Source organism: Peromyscus californicus, unplaced genomic scaffold, assembly GCF_007827085.1.
Source record: "Peromyscus californicus insignis strain IS unplaced genomic scaffold, ASM782708v3 Scaffold_8__1_contigs__length_139910024, whole genome shotgun sequence".
NCBI classification, from domain to species: Eukaryota; Metazoa; Chordata; class Mammalia; order Rodentia; family Cricetidae; genus Peromyscus; species Peromyscus californicus.
This window is the reverse complement of record NW_026294606.1, coordinates 63,637,501-63,664,352: the sequence shown is the minus strand read 5'-3', so window position 1 is coordinate 63,664,352 and position 26,852 is coordinate 63,637,501. Positions and strand designations below refer to the sequence as shown.

At 44.7% G+C, this 26,852-nt stretch overlaps 1 protein-coding gene across 1 annotated transcript in view; it reads left to right on the top strand.

Annotated features, from left to right (window-relative positions):
- Ccdc3 (coiled-coil domain containing 3) overlaps window positions 1-11,426 on the top strand; it is a 93,523-nt gene extending 82,097 nt beyond the window's left edge. Inside the window, exon 3 of the mRNA XM_052728784.1 lies at window positions 9,357-11,426. Coding sequence (XP_052584744.1) covers window positions 9,357-9,629 — 273 coding nt within the window. The 3' untranslated portion in view covers window positions 9,630-11,426. The remainder of the gene's footprint in view (window positions 1-9,356) is intronic.
- The last annotated feature ends 15,426 nt before the right edge of the window (window positions 11,427-26,852 follow it).

The following is a 26,852-nucleotide window of genomic DNA, read 5'->3' as shown; positions in this document are numbered from 1 at the left end:
CTGGGGACCTCCTCCTCAGTGGAGCTGGTGCCGCAGACACTTGGTCTGCAGCTGGCCTGACTCTCTCCATAGCCTTGTTGCTGCACTCTGACATCAGGGAGGTCTGCCATGAGCATTTCCTGCACTGAGATCAGAGCATGAGCTTCATTTTGGACATCAACAGTGGTCCAAGATGTGGAGCTTAAAGAGTCCACTGGTGGTTCAGTATAGTGTATTCATGCAGGGTCAGTACACCAAGGTTCAGGGCAGGAATGAACACAGACCCTCTTACCTCAATAGCAGCAAGGTCATCTGGTGGTCTTAAAGAAGCTACATCACATCCATTCACCCATGCAATGCTAGGTAGCATAGTGTGAGCACACGTGCACGCATGCACACATGCACATGCACACACACACACCAGATCAACCGTCAGGTCTTTACAAACCTGAGATTGATTCCAGGACCACGGATGACACTATCCCTCTCAAGGGTGCACCAAATCAGCCAGTCTGCAGCATAGAGCACCCTCTGTAGCTGGCACAGAAAGGAGCATTAGCTGGCATGACTGGCTAAGGGTGGACTATGATACTTCAGGAGGCAACAAGCATTGGAAGATGTCTTTCTGAAACTGTCACTGGGAAGACTACAAATGCCCCAGGCCATCATCTAGATGGCTTCCTGCAACTAAATTCATGTCCCATCTACTGTGATGCTGAATTTTTGGAGTGAATTCTTGGAAAACCATTAACAATGTAAAACACGCCCCTCCCCTTCTCAGTTCAGCCTTCTCTGCACTCACAGTGGAAAGGGGTCAGCACCAAGAGCCCAGTGGCCTTCTTTCCCAAGAACTGTGATTTCAGCACTTCCTTCCCCTTCTGGGGCTAGAGAAGCAGCTGGGGTAAGAAGCAGCATTCGACAACCCAGGACTTCCCAGTCCTCTTTGTATCACAGCCAAGAGAAAATATGCTCATCTCCCTGGGGAACACGTAGAAGATTGCTTACCCTTGTCATAAAACAAAGCTACAGATAGTGCATAACTATTGTATCAAAGAGGAAGGCGTGGGATACGTCATGTCTGAACTGTATTTGGCCATGCAGCCTCCCCATGAGGATTCTGCGGACCCTGTTTTGGGAAACACTTCATAGTGGATTTATATGAGCAAAGACACTGCTCTAACGTCCCTGTAACTGCCATAGCTAGTAGGCCTGTGCCTCTTCCAACAGAGAATTCACCCATGGCAGCCCAGCCTCTCCTCCTCTTAGCAATTCTGCATTCAAGCCCTGGCCATTTAAGGGTTTGTCCCCGTCCTCTTCATTCCCAGGCACCCCTGCTGCCCAGCTCATGGCAGGGCCGGCCATAGGCCCTGTCTTCCCCAGCATGATCCTGAATGGTTTGATTTCTGTGATAAACACTGTGCCAAAAAGCAATGTAATGGAGGAAAGGGTTTATTTCAGCTCATCCTTCCAGATTACAGTCCACCGTTGAGGGAAATTGGGGCAGGAAGTCAAGCAGGAACCATGGAGGGATGCTGTTTACTAGCTCACTTGTTCACTTGCTCACTCGTGCTCAACCAGCTTCCTTATACAGAGCAAGGCCGAGAGATGCCTAGGGATGGTGCCTCACACGGTGGGCTGGACCCTTCCACATCAATCATCAGTCAAGATGACCCTTCACAGACATGGCCAGAAGCCAATATGATCTGGCCAGTTCCTCAATGGAAGGCTCCTTCGGAAGACCCTGTATATATCAAGCTGCCTGCTGAAGCTAACTAGTATACCGAGTCTTGTGCAATCCAGCATCTTCCCCCAAAACACCTTTCTCATTTCCAACATGCTCCACTTCTATAGGTTTTGACATGAGGATGTACAAAATAATCCAGCCAAGTAAAACGGGGGTGGGGGGACCAGAAAAAGAGCAAAGGACCCATTGCCAAGTCAAATGCTTCCATTGGCATCTCAGGTTCTCCCTCCAGAGAGTCCTCATAAGAACTGCCCTGCTTGTCACTTCTGAGGTTTGGGTGTTTCCCCAGTAGCTGTGGGTTCACCCAGCTTGGGGACCACTCTGTATTAATGTGACTCTCCTGCCTGCCTCCACACACATCTCTCTCTTTCTAAAGGGAGTTGAATGATACTGCAGCAAGGCTAAATTTCCAAGTGAATTTCCAAAGGGCCAAAGAGAACTGTGGGCATTTGGACTGAGGCAGCTGAGCCCCTGGATCACACATGGCGAAGCAATCCTGGCCTTTACTGTCTACTGTTTCTAGACCTTCTACAGTTTAAAGTTGTATAAAGTTTACTTTTCCATCTGGACTTTGAAAATTGGCCACAGTCCGTTGGGATGGAATGAAATGACCTTTTTGACAAAGACGGCTGATACCTTGCATCAGTGTTCCAGAGCAGCATGAAAATGATTGTGAGGTGAGGTGTGGGCATACAGGGTCTTTGGCAGGCTCTGAGTCAGATGTTCACCTGTTCTTTGTCCTTCCCTCATGCCTTGGCTGTAGATCACCTTCTCCCTAACCCCATCCAGTGGTTAACTATCACATTTTCACCTCCATTTGTCTTGAGTCCCTCCTGAGGTCAGGTTTCAGATGTCCCCTGTCACCTGCCATATGAAGAGTCAGATAGTAAACATCTTCAGCCTGTGGACTATAAGGTCTTCGTGGCAACTACTCAACTTTGTCATTGTCGCACAATAAATGCCTCTGATAATATGCAAACATACAATTGTAGCTGTGTGCTAATAAAACTTTATTGATGTGGGGCCAGATTTTGTGATAGGCCATAGTTGGATTACCACTACTCTCCATTTTGTTTTATCCTCCCCCACTTCCTTTTCATTTTGAATTCCAAGAATATGAATGAGGTGTTAAAAAGGCTAGCTATTTGTCTTGTTACTTTTGGATAGCGCTCTTGTTTTTTTATACTTCAGAAAGTACATGTTGTCTTGTCCTTGTAGGTGGTTATTTAAATTGAAAGCAGCTGTGAAAAAAACACTCTCAGGGCACATTTGTTATGCCCACTAGTATGAAGTAGTGATTTTTAAATGTACTGTTTTTGTTTAGCCAGACATAAAGCTTACCGGTGTGCTGCCAAGTAACTCAGGAAAACGTTCTACCCCTCACACTACCCAGGCACAGAACGGCAAGCGTTTTTTGCTGGAGAGAAAAAAGAAAGAGGTGAGGGAAGGAGGGAGGGAAAGACAGAAGAAAGGTGGGGGGGAGAAGGAAGGAGAGGGAAGAAAAAGAATGTAATCAAGCTGAACAACTTTGGAAGTGATGGGTGCTTCTAGACTGTAACATGAATATATTTCCTTAACCTCTCAAAATCTTGACTGTGAAACCTTCTCACAGAACCTAAGCTTCCCGTGGGAGAGGCAATCAGATAGGAAGACACCTAGCCAAGGTACAGACAAGGAACCCTCCTGTGTTTGCCCTGTCAATGGTGGCAGGTGACCCAAATGGCCATGTTAAGGTCACATGGCCTCAAGGATGTAATAGCAGCAATAGCATTGTCCTCTGCTCAGCCTGTGGTTAGAAGGAGAAGGGGTCCCTGACTAGTTCCTGGGGACCTTGTGATGCCCCTACGCTGGTTTCGGTTGAGGTGCTCAATAAAAAAAGTATCCAGACCAATCTTTGCAAAATTCTCCTGATAAAATTCCAGGGGAAAAATTACAATAGACAGTCTAATAACAGCATGATTTCAATATTGTTTAAAATCTTTATGTACTTTCATAGACCCATAAACCTGACCCTAGGAATACATACAGTAAAACGTCAACAGTGGCTTGCTCTATATGCAATTACACATAATTGAAATGTTCCACTTTTTTATTCCTTTGTGTGTGAGTATATATGTATACATGTTTTATGAGGGAGGCATGTACATGTGTGTGGAGGTCAGAGGTCAACATTAGCTGCCTTTCTCAGTTATTCTCCATCTTACTGTATTTTCTGTATTTCTTACATTTGTATAATGTGTGTAAATGCACAGTGTGCACACCCTAGTGTACATGTAGTGCTCAGAAGACAACATGCAGGATCAGTTCTCTGCTTCCGCCATGTGGTCCTGGAGATTGAACTCAGGTTGCCAGGCTTGTGGTGGCAGGTGCCTTTACCTGCTGAGCTATCTAGCCAGTCCCACGCCTTTTTTGAGACAGGATCTCTCAGTGGGACCTGGGGCTTGCCAATTAGACTGGGCTAGCTGGCTAGCAAGACTCAAGGATGATCCTATCTCTGGCTCTCCAGTGACAAGGTTATAGGTGTGCTTGCCCCTAGGTTTTCACTTGGGGTCTAAGGAGCTGAACTCAGGTCCTCATGCTTGAGAGGTGCCAACTAAACCGTCTGCCCAGGCTTGGTCCCTTGCTTATCTTTAAAAAACTTGATCTACAATCAACTCGTTGCTTCTTTAGCTTTAGAAAATGACATCTTAAAAGATAAGGAAGCATGGGTACCTCAGCCTAACTTACAAACATAAGAAAGCAGTCTCTATCTCATGGCAGTTTGCCCACTTGCCCCGAAGTAGGCATCCTCTCTGCCACATGGAAACTTCCAGATAAAACTCTGCTGCAGGCAAACAGAGGTGCGTAGGCATCATCAAAAGAGTCATTTCTCCAGGTTAGCCTGGGGGAGGTGCAGGGGTTCTGCAAGGATGATCCGGGGAATCTGTGGCTTCAGGGCTCCTCCTAAGATCCTTCTTTCTAGTTCTTCCAAGAGAATGTGCACTACCTGCTGCAGCCCAGCCCAGCCTTTCCCCTGTGCAGCTCAGATTACTGAAAAATACCTCAAAGCTAAAGGAGCAAATGGCATGGCTTGGCTTTTTTTTCCAGCAAATTTTAGGAGATTGATTTCATTTGGAAAGCATTTCCCAAACAGGAGTTTCTTAAAGAAACATGTATTTGAAAAGCATAGGAGTTCTCACTTCTTAATGGGGAAAAAAGCACCACTTTGTGTGTGTGTATGTGTTGGGGGGAGGTGATAGCCAGAATCCAGAAGGCCCACTTTAGGTTTTATGGGCAGTAGCTTCATTATTTCATGGCACTGTCCTGATGCACATGGCATCTTTGCTGAAGAGGAGAGACCTGTGTGACAGTAGTCTTGGATTATGGCTTTGCTACTGGTGACACCGGACAAGTTCTGCGAGTCCCTTGATGTCTTTCTTTGTTCCTATCAGGGGAAGGAGAAGCTGTGAGGACCACAGTGATGCGCTCACTAAGGAGCACATTTAACCTTGCTTTGGAATTTATCATTTCTATCTTCATAATACACCACTACCCCAGACACATCTTGGTGCCTCTTAGTCTCATCTTGGTTTCTTCAGGTCACTGTCAAGGCATTTGTGGATGGCTATGTTATTTTTGCTAGAGCTGTATCTCTTCTTGCCCTGGATTCTCCAGAATAGGGAGTTCATTGCCCTTTGGTCAGAGGTATGCCTACCGGAATGTTGGTGACCTAGGAAAAGCTTTGTCCATGGTGATTATTCATCCCCCCTTTCCTACAACTCCTTTTATTGTGATAGTCAAGCACATACTAATGGATTCCATTTAAATGGAAAGACTTAGGTCTCTTGTTTTGGTATATGTTGCTTATCTTCTTTTATTCTGTTCTTGAAGAATCTACCATAACTCATAGACTGTGATATAAGGAGAGTGGATCGAAAGTGCTTATTCTAGCTACTTGAACATATGGAATTTTAAAATACATAGAGCTTACTTACTCACACATATATGATAGAAATAATGAGTTCCTCAAGGAGTTTATCTTGTGTGTGTGTGTGTGTGTGTGTGTGTGTGTATGTGTGTGTGTGTGTGTCTCATTTTGGCCAGAAGAGGGCAGTATGGTATATGTGGTCTCCATGAAACAGTGACATTCCAGGAGCCCCAAACGATGACAAGTAATTTTTGAACATTGGTTCAATTTCTTTTCTTTTTTTTTTATATGTTCAAAATTGCCAGGCAACAAGAATGCCAAAGGCCAATGTTGGGTTAGGTCTTGAAGAATTTGTGATCTGCCAAGGGCACTCAAACCCATTACCCCATGTATAAATAACTACAGGAGAGTAGCTAGCAACATGAAAGTGGACCCACAGAAGGTTTATGAGGTTGCCAGACAGCTGGACATGGTGACACATGCTTAGAATCCCAGCACTCAGGCACTGAGGCAGAAGATCAGGAATTCAAGGCTAGGCTGGGCTACGCTGTACATTTGAAGCCAGCTTATGGTACATGTCTTAAAAAAAAAAAAAGTCCAGAGAGAGCTGTGAGAGAATGGCACTCTAGTAGAAGAGAGACCATGGCACAGACTTGGAGATGAGAAGGAGAAAAATGTGCTGGAGGAAGAACCAGGAGCCAGCATACTTTGTGATCAAGCCTGTGGTGCATAAACTGAGCGAGACTGGAGATGTACACATGGTGGGGCTGGCCATGCACTACTGGCTGTCGATGAACTTTTACTATGTATTAAGCATGAGTCTAAGAACTGTCTGGCACCATTACGTCTTCCCACCCTGTGGTCAATCATATGTTATACATGAGGAAACTATACATGGGCAGTCAGGCTTCCTGAAAGGGGGACTCTGAGAGGAGATGAGCATATCAGAGAATTTTCAGAGAATGTTCCTGGTATTAGAGGCATACCTAGGCACATGAGGGCCAGAGGGGATGGAGGACCGGGCAAAAGGTGAAACCGACTGTAATTCCAACTTCACTGGGGCCCTAGTCTTGCTCATGGGACACTATGAAGCTAAGATGTCCCTTCGGAGATGTTCCAAGATAGGATGAAGGGCCCTGGATTTCCTAATCCTGGGTCATGCCTAGTCATTAACTACAAATGCTTGTGGGGCGTTTACCCACCAACCCCACAGTTCCCCAGAGTTTTCTTGAGTGTGAGCAGCAGGAAATATTAGATAGAAGGATTATTGCGGAGATAAACAGATAGAAAATAAAGGTTAGCCTCGAGAGGGCCTGGAACCTTTTCCAACGGGCCCTGACTGTCTCTGCCCCAGTGTTTTTATAGAGATGCCAAGGGGTGGAGTGAAAGACCTCCTCCCCCAGCACAGCCAAGTGCAGACCATCTCAGACACCTGCACTCAGGCCCGTGGTCCTAATCATCCTCTATTCGGACCTGCTGGGTAAAGCCACGAGGAACCCGAGAATGGGCTCCCACAAGTGCCCCAGCAAAGGGGAGGTAAACCAGGGCAGGTTCCAGAAAACTCAGCTGAGGACTGTCCACTTGTAACCCTCCAAGAAGCTGGGCATAGACCTTCCAGTCCCAAAGCCAGTATGGCTGGTGCAATGCAGAGTCCACTACACTGAGTTCAAGAAGCTTGCCCGCCCGATGTGAGAGCATTTAGAAGCAGAAAAGGCAAGGTTAGAAACTAGGGTAGCTGGCTGTAAGACTGCATTTAATTGTATTGATGTACTGCAGTACAGGTGACTGGCGCTAGATGAACACATTCCCCCCCCCCCCAGCATGTAAAGGACACTGGTCCTGAGATCCTTCCTCAGATCCCCAAATCTATAGATGCTCAAATTCCTTATGTATAATGTAAAGTGGCACAGTCGTTTGCATATGGCCACAGTATTTGCCTATGCCCACATCTGGAGTGTGTAGAATACCTAACACAATAAGTATAGATAGTTGCTGTGCTCCGTTGGTTTCAGAATGACAGCAGATGAACAGTCTGTACGTGCTCCAGTACAGAAGCACCTACAGAAATCTCCTTACGAAGTACACAAATGGAGCAAGGGAACACATCTCACATGACAGCTGTCAGAGACAGACTAAGGGTCTGAGAGACGGTGTCAGGCTACAGCTGGGGAAGCTCATACCCATTCCTGTGGATGTAGGGGTTTGCTTAGCATGTGGCAAATGCAAATTTTTATTCTGGGAACTTTCTGGATTTTTTTTTCTATTTTTGATACGTGGTTGGTTGAATCTGATGGGGGGGACACACAGACACAGATCCTGCAGATATGGGAGACTGTTTCTAAGCAGAGGACAGTGATGTTCAAACCTTTGTTTGCTAGCACAGCTCTTGAGAACAGAGAACAGGGGGAGCAGACAGCTCAGAGTGGCGAGAAGACCTCTTGTTTCCTTCTAAGAGTGGAATCTAGCTTAGAGCACAAGACTCAAGAAGTACACAGAAAGAGAAAGCTCAATCTCCACACTCCTGTCCCCTCTGCTCCCAGGATATAGCCATTGTCACCTCAGAGACAGCATACACGTATGTAAGCACAGGCACATGTGGAGATCAGATCCTATGGCCCTCATTATCACAGTGTCCACATCATGCTGCACTGTGCTTTCTATATTAACACCATGGCTTAGACCTTGCCTCAACGATGTTCCTATGGAGCCACATTATTCCCTTAAAGACACAAGATATAAAATAAAGCTTTTCCATCATATAATGACTTACCTTTTTGTTCTTTTTCATAACACTGGGAATCAGACTGAGTATCTTATGCTTGCTAGTCAAGTATCATTAAGTTGTACTCTGAACCCTACTATACTTTTGAACCAGATCTCTTTTGATAAACATTTAAAGATGTTTTCAACCCTTAAAAAAACTTTTATTTGATTCTACATTTTAAAAAATACATTTTGGAGACAAAGTCTCTTGTATAGGCCCAGTCTTGCTTCAAACTGATGATAACCCTCCTGTTTCAGCCTCCCAAACGCGGGGATCACAGGCTTGTTACTCTGCCCAGCTGTTTTTAAATAACAAATGATGGGATATAGCTCAGTGGTCAAGCACATATTTAGCATGTTCTGAGACCATTGAGTTTAATTCTCAACACACCGAAAGGAAGTAAATACAAACAATGCTAGAATGTTTGTATACCTACCAGTTTGCACATGTGAGCGCATTGCTGTGACATGAAGTCTCAATTACTAGGCCAAAGGATACACAGTTTTTATTTTGAGAGAATCCAACTGCTCTTCACCGGGGCTTGCACATTGTCCAGTAGAGTCCTGTTGCCCCAAATCCTGACTCAGTCTAATATGTGAAAAGGAGGGCGGGGGCTCCGGTGAGGATGCAGCTTGAAGGCAGAGCACTTGCCTGAGGCCCTAGGTCTAATCCTTACTATTCCCTACCATCCGCTAGTCTGTAGAAAATAATAACCTGTCGTGGCTTTAAACTGCTTTTATCTTCACTACAGGAAGTTCATTCCTTCCTGCCGCCAGTGACAAATATTTAGAATATATTTTAAATGCAAAATCTTACAAGGAAGAGCCAAGTGAGGCTTCTGTTTGTATCTGAGGCCATGTGGGACTCCCGGGTGGAGGGAGAAGGTCATGGTGACGGCCATTGCCTGTGTTATAGCTTCTGAGACTCACCTGCCTCTCCCTCTGCGGTGTTTCTGCCCCCAGCTCATGTGCTCCTCCGTGCAGAAGGCCCTGTTTGAGGAGGAGGACCACGTCAAGAAGCTGCAGCAGAAGGTGGCCACCCTGGAGAAGCGCAACAGGCAGCTCCGTGAGCGGGTGAAGAAGGTCAAGAGGTCTCTGAGGCAGGCGCGGAAGAACAGCCGCCACCTGGAGCTGTTGAACCAAAAACTCAATGAGAAGCTGGTGGGCGCAGGTGCTCAACAACACATCAATGCCCTGGGCCGGGAGCCCGCGCGCGCCCCCTACCTGCACGGGTAGCAGGTGCAGGCGGATGCAGGCCTGCCTTGCCTGTCCCAGCGGAGGAGTGAATAAAAGCGGGTTCTGTAACATGCACTTACTTCAAACATTATAGGAGATACCTGTTAGACATTTGGTAGCGTCTAACAGGGTAAAACAGTAAGCCTTAGTTTCTTTCCCATCGGGTGTTGGCCTTACTGGCCACTGGGCTTCAAACCCTACGTGTGGCATGCCCTTTTTCTGTCCAGGTGCCACCCAAATACCTTAAAGCTCAGAGGCAGTGGGATCCCCCGGTTCTGGCCCATCTCGGGTCTGGCCCTCAGCCTCTAGGGAATCTCTTCATTGTGGAGAGATCATTCTAGAAAAGAACATACACGAAGATATAACGGGGCTCTGTTTTTAATTTCAGAAGAGAGTCAGTGTGAGTCTCAGCAACCAGAACTGGCACAAGCAGGCGTTCTGGAGAGCTGCTGCTTTAGAGAACATTCTGGAATGTTCCGCTGCGTTTGCCCATGGTTTTAGAAGCAGGGCACCCGTAGTCAAGTCAGCATTTCCCTCACAGCCGAAGCATGTTAAGACTTAATGAGTTCATCACAGGTAAGGGAACTGAGCAGGGAGCTGAGCAGCTGGTAATTGGTAAAGATAAATTATATCAGTTTTCCAACCCCAGCTCCCCAGGGCTGACATGATACTCACAGGCTGTTTTAATCTAAAGAGTAATTGTTTTTGTGGACACACATGTTTCAATGATGCTGAGAGTCACACTAGTATCTCCTGCTTGCCTGGCAAGTCTCTACCGCCGAGCTGCCCTCTCAGCCCTACTGCACTTTTGAACCAGATCTCTTTTGATGGACATTTCAAGATGTTTTCAACCCTTGTTCCCAAATTGGAGTTTAGCTCAGACACTGTGGAGTCTTAACTCTGTTTGCTCAGCCTGCCACATCTTCGAGTTCAAGGTCAATGACCCCAACACACTGAGATTGCCTGCTCTGCAATACATCTCCCCACCTGGTGGGATTCAGTAAGGGCTGTGTTCTCACCCGGGCTCCCAAAGGACTTTGTCCAGGTATTCCAACCCAAGCTTCTACACATACCCCAAGCCCCTATCCCAGAAACACACACATGCTCTCTGCCCAGGTTCCCCACAAAAAGTCTGTGCATAGCCTGATAGAAATATTTGCATAACAGTGTACTTTCGTTTAATCAATTCTTTAACAAAAAGTTTTCTTTGGAAAGAAAACTTCAAGGCAGTTCAATAGAGCGCTCTTACTGACCTTACCACTGTCAAGGTTTATCACTTCTCAGCTATAGTATTCAGAAGTCAGTTGTGCGACTGTGCTTCACCTCCCCTGTTGACCGCCCTTGAGACCAAATGCCCTTCCATGTTGTCCCTTCGATAGAAAGAATCCTTGGGCTCTACAATGTCAACCACCCAAAGTACACTCCAGACACATGAGGCTGATAAAATGGCTGTTACTGTCACACTGCTACCTTTCTGCTTTTAGGAAGTCCAGGCACCTCTCTGAGAAGTACCATGTATTGTAGAGTATTATGCCCTTGGCTGCACTGGGGATGATGGGAAATTCTATTTGGGGACCAATTTTCCTCCACAGCCCCTTTAGCAGTGCTATTCATAATTTGCCAAATAGATGTGCCTTCTCGTTAATTCTCCCTGGGAACATTTCATTAGAGTGGTTTTGTTACCTCCCAAGAGAATGGCAGACTTAGAGGTGACAGAGCCAGGACTCAGAGAAATGTGGAGGCCAAGATGCGTTATGTTCTGCTTTTCCAATAAACATGAGCAGTGATTCCAACAGCCGTGAGACAATAAGCGTGTCTTTGGATCAGGGAGGTTTCATGATTTCCAGCTTCAGCCTGGAAAAGTGATTTTGAGCCTTTGGGGAGACATCTGGGAGTGACCCTGGGGCACTGAGGACTGTTCAAGCCTGCTCTCCTGCCATTCCCTGATGGATGTGGCCCAAGTCTTCCTCCCTCTGGGTTCCCATCTCTCAGCACACCTGTGCTCCTGCTCTTCTGCTCATGGGGCACAGGAGGTATCATTAATCAGTGTCTTCAAACGTCTACTGAAGTCTTGCTAAAGGAGGCTTCCCGGGTCCCATCATCTTCTGCCTTGTTATCTTGCCACAGCCCTTGCCACCTGTCACTCACACGAGTGACATGTTTAATGTTCCATAAAGGGCTGACTCAAGCATCGCTCAGGACATGGCACACTTTCTCCAGTCTGTTCTAGAACCTTCTGTGAAATGCAGGCTACTGTCTCATTTCCCTTCAAGGTACCAGAAGACAAAGTGTCTATTCCAAAACTGCACAGTAAGCAAGAAGCAGGTAGACTCTCAAATCTTCAAACGACAGTCCCCAGGAAGGTCTCACTGGTGAAGTGTGGACACCGGCGAGTGTAGGAACGAGGCTTCATTAGCCCCACAGTATGTTGAGTGCCAATGTCTTTGGTGGCTTCCCATTCAGGACACTGTGCTGTACTGTTTACTCCCTTTTAAAACACTTGTTTTAAACACCAGGCTATATTGCATACACATTATGACCCCCACCTGGTAGAAATTACTGGAATCCATGCATCTGGAGCACAAGAGACAGATTACAAAGTCAAATCACAATGACTTTCATTCAAATGGCAGGATCCACAACAATTCATAGTCCATGGGGGTTTTGTTTTATTTTTTACCAAAATCAAGCACCCTAACTGCTATGGTGTCACACACCTGTAATCCTACACTTGGGAGGCAGAAGCAGGTGAATCATCAGTTTGAGACCAGCCTGGGCTGTGTAGCAAGACCCTGACTCACATTTCTCCCCTGAAAACACGAAAGCACCCCAGCATATATTGACCTCTTTCTCACAGATTATCTCATTTAAGGTTCTTAATAACTTTATAAAGTTGAAAGCTCAATTCCTATTCTCCACCAGGAATCTAGGGTTTCAAGAAAGAAATGGCTCAAGGTGCACGACTGTGCAGGTGGTTAAACAAGCCCTCAGCTCTCCCTTCACTTTGCTCCGTACCTGCTCCTCTGTTAGCAGGACTGGGCTGTCATTCAGATGTGCAGTGTTGACATGCATTTAATCCCTTCTTATTACTTCTACTTTTTATTATCAACATTTACTGGAAAGGTTCCATGCGAGTCACAACAAGGAAGTTTATCAGACTAGAAATGAGGGAGGGTGACTACAATCAACCATAGTACATGATATACCTGTACATATGTGCTACGCATGTATACAAAAGTCACAAGTCAATAATTTTGTACGTGAATATGACATAATCAACTTTCTTGGCAAGAGACCATTTGGTAGGATTGCATATAATTTTCTTATTGATCCCCATATGAATCTTTGACCCTCTTTTTAAAATCTACCACAAATCTTTTGCTTTAAATAAAATTCTAAGCATCTCCTTGTCTTCCATACAGAGTAGTTGGCTGTTCCTCCACATTATAAAGAAAGTACAACCCATCACTAGTGTGTGCCCTGAATTCTCTCACCTTCTTCATTCATGCTATCTAGGTCTGCCATCCTCCTCTTCTCCCACCATCGAGGAGAGAGGCTTGCTTCCATTGCTCCATACAGGGTCTGCAAGATTCCCTTTTCCTGTGGTGACTTCATATGTGTTGGAAACAATCTCAGATTCACATGCTGAAGGTAGGACTTTGGGGAGATAATTAGGAATTGATGAGATGGGAGTGCTCTCCCAGGATGATATTAGCAGCTATACAGGAAGAGAGAGACCTGAGCTGGTACTACTGCATTGCTCAATATATGGTGCCCTCTACCATGTTATGATGGCCACCAGATAATTAGTACCATGTGTGATAAATAGTCCTCTATTAATGAATCACCACCTCAGGTATTTTATTATAGCAACAGAAAACAGACTAAAACATTTGATTCCAACATTCTCGTCCTTAACCATAGATCTTCATTACTGGGAACTCCTGTCTTTACCTTCCAGACATTCTCAGACCTATTCACACCATGACAAAAGCCAAAAAGAAGCATGCTAGCCCCAAGCACAAGAGTGGTCCACGACAGACAGTCCCGACACTCCCTAAAATCATTATCTCAGTTCTGCCCTTTAATCCCCAATGAAAAATGTACATCAGTAAGTGCTGACTTCTACCATCTACTTCTCACAACCTTCTCAGCCTGTGAGGACTGGGTTCTAGTCCAGGCTACTGCTCTCAGGCAGCAGATGGCCAAAGTTCCTTTCTCCCACACTTATGAAACTATCAAAAAAAAAAAAAAAAAAAACCACTTGATACGATTCATTTGACATGATTCACAACTTACTACCAAGACTTTCTTCTTCCTTTATCACACCTCTTCTTCCCATCTCCCTGACCACTGACAAATGACTATACTATCTTTCACCAACCAATTTTTAAACTTACAAATTCTAATGACAACAAAACTACCATTAATAAAGTGTCTGTATGTGTAGTTATGCAGTTCTAGGCTAGTGGTTCCCAATAGAACCTTCTGTAATGGAAATAGCGGAAATTACCAGCTCTTAGAATGTGGCTAGTGTCAGGGACTGAGCAGTTAAGAGCACTAGCTGCTCTTTCAGAGGATCTGGGTTCAATTCCCAGCACCCATAGGACAACTCACAACCATCTGTAACTCCAGTTCCAAGGGATCTGGGACCCTCTTTTGGCTTCCATGGGACTGCATACATATGGTGCACAGATATACATGCAAGAAAAACTCCCAGATAAAATAAAAATAAATAAATCTTCAAAAAATTCATTAGTATTACTAAATAGCTAAGTTTTTGCTTAAGACTCATTAATTAAAAATTGTTTTATTTTATTTTTTATATAAGATCTGGAATACATTTCCTTTTGAAAGTGTTGGGTACTGGCATCCCTGGGAAGCACAGAAATAGGCATCCTATGATCTTCAGATCAGAGAAGCCTGTGGGAAATCCTCTCTAGGGCACTGAAAACACATAGTGTACTGAACTTCGAGAGACAACATGAGTATATTAGCTGTAAAAGGAATCAGGGCCAAATAAGTTACCCAAGTGAGTGGTTATGGGACTGAACAGATGAAAAAGATGGTCCACCTAGTAAACATTAGACTGATCCCTATAACTGACATCAGTCAATCTAGATCTAGCAATCAAAAGTCTGATTTTAGTTTCTAATTTCAGGGACTCATAGCACTTCAACTGGTTCCAAGACCTACGACAGTTTACTCAGTCCCTCGAATAAATAGAGGTCAGGAACCCTTGTGGAAGCAATAACCAAGTGTTATCCTGTGATAACACTGTAATATGTCTTAGTTTGCCTAGACTTGTACAAAGGGAGCTGTGGGTACTTACTAGTGTCAGTGTGTACAGAGCAAGGGGACCCTAAGGCCACCATGGAGTTATGGGACTGATGCTGAACTATATCTGAGACAGGAGTCAAAGAGATGCTCATGGATAAGGGGTCAGATAGTCTGGTGTCATGGCATAAGTCCATCTCATAGTAGGTCTCATTAGTCTGTGAACCCATTCTGAGTTTACTTTTCCTAGCTCTTGAGTAGGTAGTTAAAACAGACACTCTGTCTACATTGTCAAAATGTCCACATTGATTTCCTGAACCTTGGATCTAAGGCTGTTATGTCAGGAAATTTAAGAGGAAAACCTGGGTTTTCTATTATTTAGGAGTACCAAAGTAGATAAATAATAAAAAATTAAAACACCAAGAAGTCAATATCCTACCAGAGAATAGAAACATTAAATTATTAAGAAGCATTTAATATGAATTCTAGAGTTGAAAAATACAATAACTGAAATAAAATTTTCACAAGAGGAATTTAATGACAGATTCAGAGAAAAATAAAGATATATCTATTGAGATTACTTGTCCAGGCACAAATTGAGAAATTAAAAATAATGGGGAAAATAAGTAAGGCCTAAGATTTATAGGTCCCATCAAGCAGACCAGCATCAAGCAGAACCATCTGTTCTGGTTCCAGAAGGAAAGGAGAAGGAAAAAGGACAGTAAGTAGATTGATGATTGCCAGGTGCTGGAATGAATGGAGAATGCTTCAGCATTCCTTTTGAAAGATAACAATGTTCTGGAAGCTGTGGGTGCAGCCCTGTGGTAGTTAGCATGCATGGAGTTCCAGGATCATCATCAATGCTACAAAAGACAGTTTTAGAATCAATAATGATGTTTGCACAACATCATGAAAGTGAACCTAAACTCATATATATATAACAAAAAATAACCCACTCAGTTCCTGCCTCCTTTCCCTCTGTTTGTCATTTTCCTTATCGCTGTTTTAAAATAGCTGACAAGAGCAGCTTAAGGGGGTACGGGCTTATTCCGGCTCACAGCGAGGGGACAGTCCATCATGCCAGGGAGGCAAGGCAGCAGGAGCCTGAGGCAGCTGGTCACACAGCATCCACAGCTGGGAAGTAGAGTGATGAGTGCTGGTGCTCAGCACACTTTCTCCTTTTTATTTAGTTCAGACCCCTAGCCCACAGGATGCTACCATCCACAGGAGGGGGCTTTCTTTCCACCTCAATTAACCAGAGCTGTGTTTCCATCCTGCTACTAAATCTAAATAAACCGTCAATCAAGACTAGCCACCCCATCCTCAATATACTTCCTCACCCTAAGCCATATCCCATGCAATTCACCCAGAACCCAATGTCTTTGACTATATCATATATTTTCTATCCCTTCTCTTTAGGCCCCTCTTTGTCCATCACTGAGAAAATCCCATTTGTGTTTCAAACTCTTTCTCAAGTACATGATTCTTAATCTCCATAGCAACCATTATAGTTCCTTACATTTTTACAGTTTTGAAATACGTAATGATTGAGAAGTCTTGGGATAGTCTAGCTAAGCCATTTGGAAAGTTTTGCTAAATGTCTTTTTTTATTTAAAAAATGTAGTAAAAGATACAATACAAATGGCTAAGATGGCAAGTTTTGTGAAGACCCAGTTCAGAAGTGGTAAACGTATTTATACCACTGTACAAGAAGCAAGCATCTCAGAAACCTAATGCGAGAAACCATTCTTTTTTTTTTTTTTTTTTTTTTTTTTGGTTTTTCGAGACAAGGTTTCTCTGTGTAGCTTTGCGCCTTTTCCTGGAACTCACTTGGTAGCCCAGGCTGGCCTTGAACTCACAGAGATCCGCCTGGCTCTGCCTCCCGAGTGCTGGGATTAAAGGCGTGCGCCACCACCGCCCAGCTGCGAGAAGCCATTCTTAACCCTCCCTCCGCCGGTGGAACCTGTTTCTGCTTCCTCCATGGTCCTATGGCATTTGGGGGACAGTCCTATTGTCTAGCATTGACCACATTTCACTTCACAAATTTGTGAGTTCCCTGAGTAGGACTTGTGGCGAATTCACCACTGAATCCTCAGTGGTTAACACAACACAACATTAACGAAATACCTGAGGGGGAAGAATGAAGCCAGGGAGGCAGCATCACGTGCTGAGCTTCCATACCTCAGAAGAACTGGAGAGATTCAGGGAAGGAGGCAGAAAAAGTTCATTTCTTGAGAACCCAGGCCCTCTGAGTAACCAGGTCCCAAGCACAGAGAGTTGCAATCAGGACAAGAACACACCCAGTCCACCCTTTTCCTCCTGGGGGTCAGAGCAACCTGACTATTGTTACAGTGCACAGGTTACACGTTAAGCAGGTCCCTCTCTCTTATCCAGGGAAAGAGTGAGCATGTTATACAGCTGGAGTCCATATGCCCTACTTTCCTGCATCAGTCATGTAGTAGAGGTCACAAATGAACTAAACCTGCTTCTTTGTGTGGAAGACCCTTCTCACAGAAACCTTTAGAAGCAGAAACCTGGATTTGTCCTGAGGAACTAAAATTCTCCTTCAGTCAATCCCATACCCACCAAGCCTTACTGCCCACCCATTGCTGGCTTAAATGAATTCTTGTTTCAAGGATAATTCGATTTGTCACCCTGCCCCCACTCTCTCTCCTAAAAACGTAAGCATCATCCAGGTTGCCTCTTCTTCCTAGCATCTATCTTATTGTCAACCAGATGCAAGGGTCACAGGGGTTTTTCCAGGGAATCTGGCTCCTCTTGGGTGCTGACATTAAGAAAAATTCCTGCTTTAGAATGTGTATAACCTAATTCCAGCAAACCCAAAGAAAAACTATTTCTTTTGGCTTATGGTTTCAGAGGGCCCAGTCCATGGGTGCTCAGCCCCATGTCCCTGGGCAGAACATCATGTTGGCAGCAGTAGATGGTGGATAAGGTTCTTCATCACATGCCAGACAGGAAACAGAGAAAGAGAAGGGACCAGGAGGCAGGTATCATCTTCAAGGGGATGCCCTGTGGGACCTACTTCCCCCAGCCAAGCCTTGCTTCCCAAGAGTCCACTTCTTCCTAGAATAGTGCCACCACCTGGGACCTAACATTTAACATATTCACCTATGGGGGAGCATTTTAATTTCAAATCCTGAGAATTCTACACACAGCAGCTGAGTTGCCACCAGCTGAAGTTACTTGTTCTGTGCATAAACGTTCAGCCTCCTTCTAGCTCTTGGCTTTCACAAAGATTATGCAAACATCCATAAAGAAGCATCACCAGCTCCCATCTTGTATAACTAACTATAGAGGGGATATAAAAGTCACCTCTTGGTTGCCTCAACACTACCTTTCTCAGAGTAGGGGGCGGGCTTCAAAGGCTCTTGTTTTCCTTCTCACACCCACTTCTTGCTGCTGTTCCCATGACATCTATAAAGCTGGTTGGCTTTGCCTCCAGAGGCTTCACAAGGCAGAGGGGTAAAAGCCTAGTTGGTTTATCTGGGGGGGGGGGGGGGTTCTTTAGCTTTCACTAACATACCTGGGAAGAGGCTCCTAAAAGGAAGTGAAATGAAACTTCAATTATCTGAATTTTTCAATGAATTCTGCTTCCCATTAAAGGTTCATGAGTTGGCTGTATCCTCTGTCCCTATGAGATGTATCTCTAGTTGCCAGATGGCTAGGCATGAGCCACATGGCCTGGCATTTTGTGTCTTCTTGTCCAATAAAAATGGGAAAATTTAAAACAGACACAGAAACAGAGCTTTTCTTTTATTAAAATCATGTCTTAATTGTGAAGCTGGGCACCCTGGGAGTGGATGTCAACATTTCCAGACCTTTGAGCACGGGAAAAGAGGACAAAACTACCCCCAGCACAGTGCCAGCAGTGACGTAATATGATCCTAAGTGAGGGGATCTCCACCCTGGCAGCCCACTGGGGACACCTAGGAGCTGCAAATAGTAGTCTCTTCCTAACCAACTTGGGGGCCTAGCTTCCACACTGAGATAACACAGTATCTTCTCCATGGGGGAGATAACATCCATGGCTGATAAATCACTGTGCTGAAGATAAATGAGGGTTTTTGTTTTATTTTTAGAACAAATGCTTCATTCTGGGAGTTAATAATTTAGAGGTCCTCTTGGGAAGAAACTATCTGGGTATTTGGAATAGCTCTGAGTATTTCTAAAATGATCTAAATATAAGTAGTGTAGATTGATATATTAGGTAGTCATGGCTGTGTAATAAATTACCAGAAACTTAGTAGTATAAAAGGGATGACTTTTTGCTGCCTTACAGCTACAGTCCAGTGTCTAGGGGTAGCTTAGTGCTGTTCGTTGCTAAGCAAGGCTGAGTCAAAGTCAAGGTGTTGTCTGAAGGCTTCCATTTCAGTTCATGTGACTGTTGACAGATCTTATCTTTTGAATCGGAAATGCCCCGTGGTGCTTTGAACAATTGGCCTCCAGCTGATAAAAGGTTCTGGAATCCTTGGGAGGTAGAGCCTTGCTGGAAGAAGTTGGTCACTGGAGGCAAGTCCTTGGAGAAATATTACCCCTGGGCCCTGCTTATCACTGTCTCAGCTTCCTCATCTGCCATGATGTGAGCAGAGATGCCACTTCAAGCCTCTCCCCAGCCCTCATGACAGCCTGAACTCTTTGAGAGTGTGGGCCAGGATAATCCTTCCTTCTTCGTGTTGTTTATGTTGGAGAACTTGGTCACAGCAACAGAAAAGTAACGAAGGCACATGACTCAGTTTCTTGACGTGTGTTGAACTAAAGCCTCGCTGGCTAGATAGCGGCCCTCACGCTCTTGCCAGATGGGCCTCTCAAACATCAAACATACATGCTTAGAGGACAATAGAGATCATGCACAAACACGACACAATTTACATCTAGAGAGGAAGTGAATTCCCATTACCTTTGCGATATACTTCAGATCAGAAACAAGTCATAGTTCTTCCTTCAACACACACACAAAGAGAAGACAACACACATGGACATATGTGCCAGGAGTTGGGAATGTGTGGGCACTGTCTTAGATTTAGCCTGTTCCAACTGTGCTCTAATAACTCAGTAGTACAAAAGCATGTCCTACAGGAAGAACGACCCTTCCCCCAGACATTTGTGTATCACATCTCTACCATGCCTGTATCACCACGACTGGCTTGGTCATTTTATGAAGGACAACTGCCACCCCCTGGAGATGCTCAAAAGTCATGTTCCTAAGTCACTCACTGTTTCCCAGGTGCAGTCTAACATCCAAGGGAGAGTTTATAAGACTCAATCAAAAGCACAGAGAAATTCGGGGTAACTAGTAACTCTCTGGATTCTACTGAGGAAATTGAATCCGTAGCACAGAGAAATTCGGGGTAACTAGTAACTCTCTGGATTCTACTGAGGAAATTGAATCCGTACTCACACCCTTTCTTTAAATAGTCCTGTCTTAGGCAGCTTGGATGGCTATCACACAAAGCCCTAGCAGGATGTCACAAACAACATTTCTCTCTCACAGTTCTGGAACATAGAGGTCTCAGATCAAGGCAGTGGTTGATTTGGAAGCTAGTACCGAATTCACACATCATTGTTTTGGAAACTACTTCCTGCTACGCTGACACCTATCCCTACTCCCCTCATCTCTTTTTTCTTCTTTCCTTACATTATTTTTCTTTATATTCATTTTTATGTGTATGTGTTTTTCTTGTATATATATCTGTATGTGTGTATGTATGTATGTATGTATGTATGTATGTATGTATGTATGTGCATGATTGGTACCCATGGAGGCCAGAAGAGGATGTCAGATCCCCTGGAACTGGAGTTACAGATGGTTATGAGTTACAATGTGGGTACTGGGCATCAAACCCAGGTCTTCTGCAAGGGTGACCAGTGCTCTTAATGGCTGAACCAATTCTTCAGCCCTACTCCTATCTTTTCATGGGATCGCCACAGAATGGATGAGGGTGTCAATCCATGATATCTCAAGGGACATAAACATGTGGTCCATAACCCCTTCTATCTGCTGGCTCCCCAAGTTTCATGAAAAAATTTCCAGTGGTAGAAAGAATGCTTTATGGGCAAAGGGCTATCTTTGTGACATGCCACAACACAGTTTGAAATTTATTTTCTTGTCATTCATCCTCCGTTTCAGCTAGTAGTATGAACCTGAGACTCCAGATGTCCCCTCATCTTGTCTCCTCTGTGAGGCCATGGAGACGATTTAATGTCATTGTACTTGTCCTTTCATCAGTGAATTTAAACTCAATCAACCAAACAGCCATTTTCATGTCTATATTACCTCCAGCATGGCCCCTTAAGACAGAGCAAGAGGACTGGTTTTATAAAAATTTTCTCAAATGCATAAATATCTTCCACACAGGCGCTTCCCCGAAATCCCACACTGTTATTTGCATGCTGTATTTAAAGGTGTTTTCCTCTGTCAGTTCACTCTGCCTCGGGTTCCTCAAGGCAGTTGCTTTAGTTGGAGCTAATAACTCAGAGCCCAGTGTTTAGCTTGGAAGAGGCAAGCTGTTGCAAATCTCCGGGTTACCCAGCCCAAGGCCATGTGGAAAACTTTTATAAGCATCAGTTAGAGGGAAGGACAAGCCTGGTCCTTCCACAGCTCCCATTCAGGTAACTCACTCAATGTCCCAGAGGCATACATCTTTCAGATCCAGCCCATCTGCCTGTTTGCCAAGAACTATACACCACAGGGGACTTCAGAGAGGAACACAGCATGTCGATTGGAGAGAAATGCTTTTTATTTAAAACATTTCTTTCCGTATTTTTCCTTTTTTTTTTTTTTTTTGCTCTAGAGCATTAGTAATTGGATAGAACATTCATCCTGCTCTCATCACAGAATTTTCTTTTGTGTGTAATTCATGTGTAGGGGTACACACATGTGTGCAGATGCATGTGCACATGACTGGCCATTGTGTGGAGGTCAGAGGAAAACCTCAGGTGTCGTCCATCAGGTACCATTCACCCCTTCCCTTCCCTTCTCTCCCTCCCTCTCACTCTCCCTCCTTCCTTCCTTGACAGTGTCTCTCTATGGCCTGGTACTTGGCAAGTAAGCTAAGATGGGTAGCTAGAGATGCCCAGGGATCTGCCCATCTCTGCCTCCCCTGCACCTGAATGACTAGGGTGCATCACTATGCTTGGATGATTCCCCCATGGGTTCTAGGAATCGGCTCGGGTTGATTCCTCATGCTTCCAAGGCAAGCACTTTGCCAACTGAGCCATCTCCCAAGCCCACTACAGAATTTTCTTGTCATCCATCCTTCATCTCGATCATCAGTAGGAGCCAGAGAACCCACAAGTCCCCCCTGCTCTTCACATCATGACTGATCATAACTAATGGTCCACTTGTGGCATGTAGCATGTGGGAACTGAGATGCCAGGACAGGATTTCAACTCAGGAAGAGTACACAAACATGGGAAAATTCTACCCCACCACCATGACTCCCGTTACACAGAACCTGCTTCTCTTTGAAAATCCTCTACTGGCTGCAGGTGTACATTTTCCAACCACACACGCCACAGATCACTTTCCCCCTCAACTTTCCTCCTGGAACTTTCAGGGGCTGGTTCGCCTGCACTTCGTTTCTGAGGTGGTAGAGGTGGCGGAAGTCAGAGCACGTGAGAAACTCAAGGCACATTTCCCAAAGAACCATTCTAGACCTCTGAGGAAAACTCCGAATTCAACTCATTTAAATCATTTTGGTGTCCGACACAAAATACCAGTGAGATGGACATTCATTTTGTGATTCTAATAGTCAAGTACCGATAAGGCTTTGGGCTGGGGGAGACCATTTTCCTTAACCTCAAGCTGAAACTGTCTAATTCACCTTTTGTCGGCTTTTCCTTCTAAAACATGATGAATGCATCCAGATGTTTCTAGCACTTTATCATACTGTTGGGTGCAGGGAAGACGGGTTTTCATCTTCCTGAGAGTTATAAACATCTAACATAACCTGATTGCATCTCCCCAAATATATCATATCTCTCAACCCACAAACTGACCTGCCGTACCAAGATGAACACTGTGCTAGGGTTTCCCTCGCGCCCTGCCCCCACTGGCTAAGTCTCACACATAAATCAGTGCTGTTCAGAATAGACAGATGCTCTTAACGTCAAAAGAACAAAAGTCTTCACTGTTTCAACCTCCCCCTGGAGTTTTTCTTTCTTTCCCCTCTCTTCCTGCTCAGCTGGACCCAGGGTGTCTGTTCTATTTTCGGTAGATTTGGAGGCTAAACCTCACTGAGAAATGGAGACCTGAGGGTTACTGTGGGCTTCCTCCTTAGGAAGCAAGCTAGTGCCTCCTTCTCATTTTAGACCCTGGCATGGAATGTGGACACAGGCTGGGTTCCCAGAATCCTCTAGGGTATTGTATTGGAACATAAAAATAGACTTCTCCCTGCAGGGGACAGATTCCAATTAGAATTCTGAAATTTGTTCTCAATTTCATTTTCCACCGAAGGGACTAGATTTAAAACCAGGCAGCTGGCAAATTGCCACAGAGTTTTTCAGCTTGCTAGCCATGACATCTCATGAGAACAACTCACAAAGCTTAGAGAAGTCTTCCGTTTCAGGAGCTCAGTGGGAAGCTGGAGCGGCTCCATCTGTCTCTGGCCCATGAGCCTGTTAACAGTGTTCCATAGGCCATGGAACTCAGTGACTAATGCAAGCAGCACCCAGGGTCCAGTGATGTCTGGAGATTTACCAAGTACTTGTCTCCATGCTGCCTGATGACTGTGTCCTCTGCTTTATTCACCTTTTTATTAACATCCTTTTTGTGATATAGGGATTAGAACCCAGGGTCTCATGTGTACCAGGCAAACACTCTGCCCAAACCTATTGCCGCCTCAAGACTTTCACACACAGTATTCCTTCTGCTCGGAGCCCTCCTTCTGAGCTTTGCACAGCTTCCTTTTCCTCCTCCTTTGAAACTTGGGAGTTTTCCTCTGAGAGTTTCTGGTTTATCACCCAGCCGAATACATGACTTTCATTTCACTCAGAGCAGCTTCCTCCTCCCTCCCCAGGCAATCAGCCCCATGGTCACAGGGGCCCTGGTGATTTTGTTTTTGGCTGTATTTCCCAGGTGGTAGCTCCCTGCTGTCTATGATCAGACCATGACAGGTACCAGGTGCTCATTACATACTCATTGCATGAATGGATTACCTTTATAATACTCTTAAAATACATGTTAAGAAAATAGTGCATTTTCCCAGCACTTGGGAGGTAGAGGTAGGAGGATCAGGAGTTCAAGGTCATCCTCAGCTACATAGCAAGTTTAAGGCTAACCTGAGCTACTTGAATCTTGTCTCAGAAACTCAAGAGAGAGAAAAAGAAAACGATATCTATTTTACAGATGAGAAACTGGAATCTGAGAGATCCAAAGACATGAAGTCACAGGCTGTGTGACTTAAACAATATCACACAGTTAATATGTGGTGAAAATGGGAGTCAGAACAGTGTTCTGGCTCTCCTTTGTATCTTTTTATTCGTTTAAAAAGTATGTTAACTCTGTAATAATTTTTGGGTTATAAATTATATAAGATACAACCTAGTGCATAGTTTGATGAATTTTGACAAGTATATACACCCATAGAGACACCATTAAGATGTAAAACAAGATAGGAATATTTCTTTCACCTCAGGAAACCTCTTTCTGCCCCTCTGTATTCCATAGCCATAATCTCTAGTACCAGACAGTCTTTCCATGGGAGCTTTACTCTGTGTGTGTGTGTGTGTGTGTGTGTGTGTGTGTGTGTGTGTGTGTACAACTTTTCACTATTAAGGTATATGGTTTCTCCAAACTTCAGACCTCTCATTTGTAATGCATATACGACTGTAATAAACTATCTTTCCCATGTATGTATGTATATATATAATATATATATATATATTATATATATAATAGTTGATACATGTAAAGCTTTGAGAATGGCATTCATTGTTGTACTGGTTTACTTGGGCTACTATAACAAAAGATCACAGGCTTTGTAGCTTGAACAATAGAAGTTGATTTCTCCATAGTTTGGGATGCTGAGAACCCCAGGCCAAGGCCCTGAAAGCTTGCTTTCTGGGAGGGCATTCTTTCAGGCTTACAGAAAGCCAGCTTCTCACTGAGTCCTGGCATGGCTTTTCCTAAGGGCATATGCAGAGAGTGGGAGATGTCTGCTGTCTCCTCTTTCTCTTAATAAAGTCATTCACAGCTCACACATTTAGTACTAATTACCTGCCAAAGTCCCTTCCTCACAGCACCACTATATTAGGAGCCGAGCTTCAATTTAATGCAGATCTGAAGGAGGGCCACAGTTAGTAGAGGCGGCTATTACTATCATCATAAGATCATACACCAGGACGTGTCAGAGCTGAGATTTTCTCCCAGAGATCGCTTATGCCGTGACCCTCCCTTGACTTTACCCAAGCCATCAAGTGACAAAAATAGTCAAATGAGAAGATGTGTGACTTCCATTTGCAGAAAGGGTGGTTTCCTGAGCAGCCGTGTCTTCAAGCTGTCATCCCAGTCCTAGAGGAGAGGTCGACAAGGACAGTATAGAAAGGGCAAGATTTTGGGGTCAGCAGCCTTTGTGCTCTTCAACTTTCTACCACTATGACAGATTCCTGAGATCATTAATTTATAAAGAGAAAAGAGATTATCTTGGTGTCTTAGTCACAGTTCTATGGCTGTGAAGAGACACCATGACCGAAGCAACTCTTGTAAGGGAAACATTTAATTGGGGGCTTGCTTACAGTCTCAGAGCTTAGTCTGTTATCATCCTGGTGGAGGCATGGTGACATTCATGGCAGTGGAGCAGCAGCTGAGAGGTAGGCAGATGGTGGCAGGGGGGGGGCCGCGGGGGAGGGCAGGGAGAGGGAGAAGGGGCCCAGCATGGGCTTCTGAAACATCAAAACTCACCCCCAGTGACAGCTTTCTCCAACAAGGCCATGCCTCCTAATCCTTCTAATTCCTTCTAATCCTTCACTCCCCAGTGACAAAGCATTCAAATATATGGTCTATGGGGCCATTCTTATTCAAATCTTATTGTTCTAGAGCTTCTAGTCCAAGATCCTGTGGCCCTAATAGCATTGGGCTTCCAATGAGGCAGCCCATTATGACAGAAGCATGTGGCAAAATTTGAAAATCATCCCTTTCATAAGCCAGGGCTCAAAGTGAGGAAGAAGGTTGTGGTAGTTTGAATGAGAATGGCCCCCATAGGCTCACATATTTGAATGCTTGGTTCCCAGTGGGTGGAATTGTTTGGGAAGAGTTAGGAGGTGTGACCTTGTGTAGGAGGTGGGCTCTGAGATTTCAATAGCCTACACCATTCCCAATTAGTTCTCTCTTTGCTTTGTGCTTATAGATCAAATGTAAGCTCTCAGCTACTGCTCCAGGGCCATGCCTGCCTGCCTGTTGCCATGCTCCCCACAGGATGGTCATAGATTCACCCTCCGAAACTGTAAACCCCCAATAAACTCTTCTATAAGTTGCCTTGGTCATGGTGGTTTTTTTTGTTTTTTTGTTTTGTTTTTTTTTTTTTTTTTTTTTTTTTTGTTTGTTTTTGTTTTTCGAGACAGGGTTTCTCTGTGTAGCTTTGCACCTTTCCTGGGACTCACTTGGTAGCCCAGGCTGGCCTCGAACTCACAGAGATCCGCCTGGCTCTGCCTCCCGAGTGCTGGGATTAAAGGCGTGCGCCACCACCGCCCGGCGGTCATGGTGTTTTAACACAGCATTAGCAAAGTAGTTAAGACAAATGCACTAGGATCTCCCACTCCAATTCAAATACATACCTCTGCTAATCTAAGGGCCTCCCACTAGAGCCACATTCCAATGGTTCTACCACCTCCCAATGGCACCATCCTGGAGACAAAGCCTTGAACATGTGGACTTTGGGGGACATTTATCCAAGTCATACCAAGCCCTAGAATGGAATCTGTGAGATG